Here is a 7,327-nt window from a genome sequence, read left to right as displayed (position 1 = left end):
CCAATATATAGCCACCTCATTCCCTTTTGCGTCAGTCACATGCATAGGGACATGTACCGCTGGAGAAACAAAATTGAACTTCACTATTGTACGTATGGATTTTTTTTTAAAAAAGCAGTAATTTATATGAAGAAGTGTTAATTATGTGATCTAAATTTGACTGGAATTATATTTAAATTAGTTCTCTAGTTAGATTCTACCGGTTGTTTACCAGGATTAGTTTTCTAATAGGATTATCTTAGTCTTTTGCTATTATGAGTCTTTTATTTTTTATTCAATTAGAACTCTTTGATTTTCCCTTATATATACTCTTGTAAGCCGTACGAAAAAAGAAATGGTCTTGTCGTATTCAGTGGCGGATCCAGAAAAATATTAGAAGGGGCTGGACGAGAAAGAATTTCTTCTAGCCCACCCTTCTCTCCAGTAATACAAAAAATTTTGTTACGGGGGCTAAGCAAGGGTTTACTGGCGCAAAGGGGCTAGGGGAGCCCCTATCCGCTACTGGTCGTATTCTAATGCGTTGTAATCATCTCTTCGTTGGTTGTTGCCGGTTGACGTCCGTTGCTTTTTTAAGGGTTTTCGCATTAAATATGTGTCTCGGTTATACATCTATTTTCATAACAAGAAGAAGTATATATACTTGGGATTTTTATAATTACATTTGATTCTTTTGCCCCTTTACATACGCAATGATCCATCAATCGTTCTCAAGCCAAAGTGCCAGACGCAAACAACTATTGTAGCCTATACAAACTTGATGTAAACAATTAATGAAATTAATTAATTCAACAGTAGAACCCTGTATATGACGCGTATACATACTCAAAATAAACTTTGTTTAGTTCCGGGATCGATCGATCAGTTCCAACCCTGCGGGAACCTGATGTCGTCGACGTCGAAGCCCATGTCCAAGTAAGTTCCGAGCCCGTACTCCTCCGGGAAGCCAAGAACCGCGCCGCCGTATTGGTACTGTGGCGCCGCCGGCTGGGAAGTGTTCATCTGGGGCGGCGGCGCCGCGAAGCCGGCGGCGGAGTAGCCAGCTGCTGCCAGCTGCGAGTCGACGGCGCCGTAGCAGTAGCCGCCCGCCGCGGCGGCTGCTGCAGGGTGGTGGTCCGGCTGCTGTAGGTGCGACGACGACGACGACATCGAGGAGGTGAAAGTCGGAGAGGCGGCGCCGGCGCCGGCGCTGTCCTGCGGACCACCGTCGCCGTCGCCCTTCCTCTTCTGAAACACCCTGCATAGCACCCAGTCCTCCTGCACACCATGGAAAGCGGGACACTTAAGCTTCAATCTTTTCGCTTTTACTATTTATAAGCAGAAAAAAATTAAATTTTGATCTTAAATTTAAAGTTAATTTTAATATTTTTTTATAGTTTATTTTCAGTTTTGACTTTTAGATCGGTAAAAACACGTACATAAAAATTTTATTTTCAAATTATTTTCTGTTCAAAAATATACCGATGGAGCATCACCCCCTTGTTGGCGAGTATAAGAGCAGCTATAATAGCAGGCTATAAGCCAACTATAAACATATTTTAAAGAAATAAGAGTGAGAGAGAAGAGAAGTGAGCTACTAATAATTTATAGTCATCTGTAGCACGTGCTCTAAGACATAATATGTGTATGATATGTGAGATCATGTATTAATGTTTTATAGGTAACTATTGTATGAATTGGTTATTAGATTGACTACAAATAAATTAAAGTAAGTAGATGGCTATACTATTGAACTTGCTCTAAGTACGCCCTGTACGTCGTACACTCGTATAGCGGACTACTACGACGTGCTGACTGAAGAAGCTACAGGTACGTACTAGCAAATTAAAGTTAGTAGCAGATGAGATGATCAGTTTAGGACATCAAGCACCAATAATTGTCACTGGATGCATGTACGCATGGCTAGCTAGCTGGTCCACACTCACACTCGATCTCGAGCTAGCACGGCAGTCGACTTTTTCACGTGCCACAAGCTGCAGGATGCGCGGGCGGCATGCATGCAGAGCGTGCGCGGCTGCGCGCGGATGCAAACATGGGTCCAGGAGTAATACATGCATTCTTCAGACACTGATCGATGCACGCATGCATGCATGCACAGTGTCTATGCATCACTCCAGCTTGAGCTTGTCCTTTGCAGAATGCAGGTACAGTCGTGAAGTGCCAGGAGGAGAGAAAATGAAGCAAACGAGCTCCCAGCAACAAATAATGCAATCCTGTAGCTGGCTGGCTGCCGCGCGCGGCCTGCTCCCTTGGGCTTCTGGTTCGTTGAATGTTCGTCGGCCACGTACGCGCACGGCGCGCGGGCCAGTGGGATGGTGGGGCCGCGGGAGCCTGGGAGGGAGTATAGATGGCCATATGGGCCATGCTTTAATGGCAGCACGGGCACGGCCCGATAAAGCACGGCTCAAACACGGCCCGGCATGAACAATTGTGTGTCCGTGCTGGCCCGGCCCGTGACTATGTGCTATGCTTGGGCCATAACCCCGGCACGGTGGGCCGGCACGAGCACGACCCGTTAACGGGGATGGCCCGATATGCCCCGTTTTATATGCCTATTTGTTTCTTATAGCTTTATATGTATAATTTCTATGCCTAAAATTATAAATTTGAGGAGTTATATAATTTTGGTTGTCTAGTTGATAATGGATGTCTGGACTGGATCATTGGGTGCTTTTCATTGTCAACAAGTGTTTTTTTATTTTGAATTATTGACTAGCGGTTAATTTTGTATTTTGAGATTTGTGTTGGAGTTCGGGCCGGCACGGCCACATCGGGCCTAACAAGTCGGCACAGCACGTATAAAACATCTCCGTGCCGTGCCTGGGCTTATTGCAAAGCACGACATGCGGCACGGCACGACACGACTAGCCAATCGTGCCTATCGTGCTCGCGCCTTAACGGGCCGTGCCTATTCGTGCCAGTGCCGTGCCGGACCGGGCGGCCCAGATGGCCATATATGGGAGGGTGGCAGGCAGCCATGCATGCAAGCGCGCTCGTGGCTTTGACTAAGTCAAGCACTATTACACTGTCTAGCTGTCTCATATTTCTAAAAATTTAAGTTTTATATCGTGATATAAGTATTCGATGCATGATTTTTATGATTTTTTCAACCAATCACCTACTTGAAGAGGAAAGCTTTTCAAAATTTGAACTAAAAGAGAACCTCTCGATTAAATGTAAGTATTTTCCTAAGAAATTTTGAAAATATCACGGAAAGTCAGTATAAGGTACACATATTTTTCACAAAGTTAATATTTAGAACTCGACTAATAATTGAGCTACAAATGATATGGTCAATTTCTTTTGTTGACGAAAGACCGTGGTGATATTAGCTCACTGGATATTACGTTCTCACGAATAGCTAGCCCCCATTTTTTTTTAAGGTGATGGTGCTAGTATCTAGAATGTTAGGACCGCTAAGACCATAAGAATGCAAAGGTACCGGTGCATCTCCAACGGCCTCTTCAAGTGACTCTCCAAGTCATGCTTTATAAACATGAAATAAAACTCTAACAACCTCTCTAACTGGATGGTCAAGCTATTTGGCTGACCAAATGCACTTCTCACTAGCCAAATTTAGAGGGCACTCAGTTTGCCAAATGGTGACCCCTACTATGGGATCCATTGATTTATCTCTTTCTCATCCATCCATCTGTTGACAGACAACTCTCTCTCTCGACCAACCGACGATGACAATGACGACTCCACTAATGCCTCCGTCATTGGCTCCATTCAATGCGTTCACCTACTGAGGAAGAGTGTCATAGCTAACCGCTGCCTCTTGCTGCTCACTCTCGTGCATCCGTCGTCGCACGTCCATCCAAGAATGTGATGTTCCTCTACCCGACCCCTACGGCAACACCGACGCTCCTCCACCCTCTCACAACTTCTTCCTTTTGCCCCTCTCGCCATTGGATGTGGTCGAGCTAGAGGCAAGGAGAAGATGGATGGTGATCGACGTAATCACCATATATGTGCTCCACTCCTCTCATCGTGGATTGTCTTTCACCACTCCTTTCTGGAGCTTGGAGGTTGTGGTTGGTTAGGGTCTTGGGAGGAAGATGGACTAAGTGATTGACGTATGTATGGGTCCCACAGACTCATAATGGAGAGTAAAAGTGAAGATGTTGTTGGAGCATAAATGAAATATGGAGAAAATTGTTTTCGATCAACTCGCCAAATATGTATAAGGAAAGCAAATTTTAAATAGGCTGTTGGAGATGCTTTGAGGATTGTGGACGTTAGAGGCACTGGTGCTAAGGTCAAGATACAAGATGTGTTACAAGTGAGGTCACCGGTCGACAAAGAAGAGAGCTACCAACATATTTGAAGAAGAAGAAAATGGCGTGGTGCAGCATACGTCTTGCTAGAAGAATTACTAGAGTGTTAGCTCTAGCTTGTCAACGGTGGGTGTGGACGAGACGGGAGGATATTTAGGACACGTATGATTTTAAACCCAAACTTGACTAGCCAAAATAGTAGTATTTTAATAAATAATTTGGTATTTGTTTGGCTCGTGACCAATTTTTTTCTATAGCACACATACATATATATTGCCAAAAATAGGCCGAAAAACTATGATTTGGTATTACCAATCCCAGTAAAAACAAAATTCTTTCTAGGTTTGAATCTAATGATAGTGCATATCCATATTTAAACTCGGAAGTATTTTTATTAACCTGAGGGAGTACCTACGTACGCAAGAGGACGTGTCTCCACATTCACGTGCTGCCGTCTGGCATGCTAAGTTGCTACCTGTGTGAATATATTCATCGTGCATGAATATGGCACTGTCTGTGTGTGACGAGTTATTTGGCGTCACTGTCTTCCATATGAACTTAATTTCCATCTTTGTGACAGGCCCCTTTTTGCCATCTAGTGATTCACGGGGTCGCTTGTGCGATTGATAAGCAATAAACAGATTAATTAGTCCTACATACTGTACTACGTGGTTACTCAACATATAGTCACGTGTTCAGGTAGCTATAGACATATATGATCAACTGACACACCTGCATATATATCTGAAAATTCGATCTGTCGACCGTAAACATCGTTAAAAAAATACAACATTAAATTTCTCTAGCTATTGACTAAGATTGATATATATATATGAGAAAACATTATGTTTACTCTCTAGAGGATTGCGAAATATACTACTCCATATATATGTTTCATATTATATGATGTTTTGATTATAGTTAGATTTATTTATATATCAATGTATATTTCTGTATTAATAAATAGTCTTATATCATAAAACAGAGCTACAGAGATAGTATGATATAAGGACGAGTGCTACCAGTGGCGAAACAAACGATTTCCTAAACCTAGGGCTCAACAGTAGAATATGAATTTTTTAGATAAATTTCAACTAAAACAGAATAGTTTTCTGACGTAATTTCTCAGCCAGTTGTGGGCTCAAGCTCTGCCTGACATCACCACTGAGAGCACTACAATAATAATATGCATTCCCTCTGTTTCTCTGTTTCATAAAGCAACTTTTCAATCTTACCTAAATTCATATAGATGCTAATAAATTTAGACATATATATAAATTATATAAATTATGAATTTAAGCCGGTATGAATATGAAATGGAGGCAGTAAGATGCATGGCGCAGGCACGCACGTACGTACCCTGGGTGTGGAGTGCGGGGAGTCGAGGCGGAACTCGTGCATGACCCAGCCGGTCTTCACGCCGTTGGGCGCCCTCCCCTGGTAGAAGACGAGCGTCTTCCTCATGCCGACGACGGCGCGCGCGGCGGCGGCGGCCGGGCCGCGCACCTCGCGGTCCTTGCCGGTGGCCTTCCAGTAGCCCGTCTTGGTGGCGCGGTTGGTGCGCGACCCCGTCGCGTACTTGCGGTCCCGGAAGCTGAAGAAGTACCACTCGCTCGCCGTCAGCTTCGCCACCTCTGCATACGTTCGCCCACAGATTAACACGGGTTGGTATACACCACAAATCCAGTAGATGGAATTTGGAAGTACAAGCAATTAATACGCATGCATCTGTGCGTGCGTGCTAGCTAGCAGGCTAGCAGCTATAGCTGGGCTGGCAGAAAGGGATCGATGCATACTAGCAGAGAAGAATGTTTAGTAATTTAGGTCAGTCTCAGTTTCATGCTTAGCAATACCGTAAACTCGATAACTGAGCCAGATAAATTTTATGGAAAATAAAACTTTTCTTTCATCTCGTGAAACTCTCTTATTTAATGACTCTGTCAAGTCAATTTTACTGATGTAGCACCCTATTTAATATGCATGGCACTTTATAAACATACATTGAGACTGGTCTTATAACCAATCCTAACGTAACCTGAAAACAATCAATGCGTCAACGAGCATTATTGCCAACAGAGAAGAAACTGATAAGCACTGCTAGCTACTAGTCGCAATAATGTCACCGAAAAAAGAGAGGGAAAAAAAATCCAATATATGGGCGTATACTAGCAGATCAATATATACATATAGCTGCGAGGGGCAGCGAGAAAAAGCGATCAATCAAGCGATGATACAGTATTTCAGTATCAAGGCTAGCTGTAGCTGATCGATCGATCGGCAGGCGGTAGTACCTGGGAGCTCCCACGGTTCGCGGGCGTGGAGGTCGACCTCCACCAGCGTCGACCCCTGCGCCGTCCGCTCGTTGGCCACCTTCCGGTGGAGGTAGTGGCACACCAGCTCCTCGTCGCTGGGGAAGAACCTGAACCCCGGTGGCAGCGTCGACTCGATCTCCCTCAGCGCCATATCGATCGATCCTACCCGAGATCGATCTCTCCCAACAATTCAGTCTCACCAACTACACACACGCACAAGATAGATATATAGATGGCCAAGTAGCTGGCCACCCCCAGCTAGCTTGAAATGAACCAAGAGCTTAGCTAGGTAGCAGCTGGTGTTTGAGATGTCTCGGATCGATCCTGATTCTGGTCTGGAATTCTGGATTCGCTGGGGGTTTCTCGGACCATTTTATAGAGGGGGAGCGTACGTTAGCTAGCAGCTAATACGTACCGTTGGAATGCCATGTGTTAACCGATTGTATTGGCCTTATTAAGCTAGCTAGCTATTTGAGCTCGTCAAGTCGCTATCGCCTGACGTAGTATCCCGATCGAGGTGTGTGTATTCCTATAGGCCCAGGTGCAGAGATTAATTATTGTTGGTACAGAGTCATCTTGCCTCTATTCATCTAAAGCGCAAATTGCATAATTACTAGTCAGGTAGGGAATATGAACTCAGGTCTATTTGTAAGATGTATTCGAGTGTGATCTATGTGCCTGAAGCATTTGACCTCTCAACTTGAACAAGGCAACATGCTCAGTAGGGGGGCATAAAAA

At 44.3% G+C, this 7,327-nt stretch overlaps 1 protein-coding gene across 1 annotated transcript; it reads right to left on the bottom strand.

The window, feature by feature from the left end:
* Nucleotides 1-645: 645 nt before the first annotated feature.
* On the bottom strand, nt 646-6,917 carry LOC102713801 (NAC domain-containing protein 21/22-like). The gene is made up of 3 exons (XM_006648785.3): nt 6,569-6,917; nt 5,637-5,911; nt 646-1,254 (listed from the first exon to the last, which is right to left on the bottom strand). The coding sequence occupies exons 1-3, from the start codon at nt 6,738-6,740 to the stop codon at nt 859-861; spliced, it is 843 nt and encodes a 280-aa protein (XP_006648848.2). The 5' UTR covers nt 6,741-6,917; the 3' UTR covers nt 646-858.
* Between the last annotated feature and the right edge of the window lie 410 nt (nt 6,918-7,327).

Source organism: Oryza brachyantha, chromosome 2 (genome assembly GCF_000231095.2).
Source record: "Oryza brachyantha chromosome 2, ObraRS2, whole genome shotgun sequence".
In the NCBI taxonomy this organism is placed as follows: Eukaryota; Viridiplantae; Streptophyta; class Magnoliopsida; order Poales; family Poaceae; genus Oryza; species Oryza brachyantha.
This window is presented reverse-complemented; position numbering and strand designations above follow the sequence as displayed.

What these genes read in the sequence shown, in the direction of transcription:
- LOC102713801 (XM_006648785.3), bottom strand. Translation starts at nt 6,740, where the DNA reads ATGGCGCTGAGGGAGATCGAGTCGACGCTGCCACCGGGGTTCAGGTTC. An exon ending in CGAACCGTGGGAGCTCCCAG is followed by an intron (nt 5,912 to 6,568) that starts GTACTACCGCCT and finishes GAACGTATGCAG; the next exon opens with AGGTGGCGAAGCTGACGGCG. An exon ending in CCCCGCACTCCACACCCAGG is followed by an intron (nt 1,255 to 5,636) that starts GTACGTACGTGC and finishes CATGGTGTGCAG; the next exon opens with GAGGACTGGGTGCTATGCAG.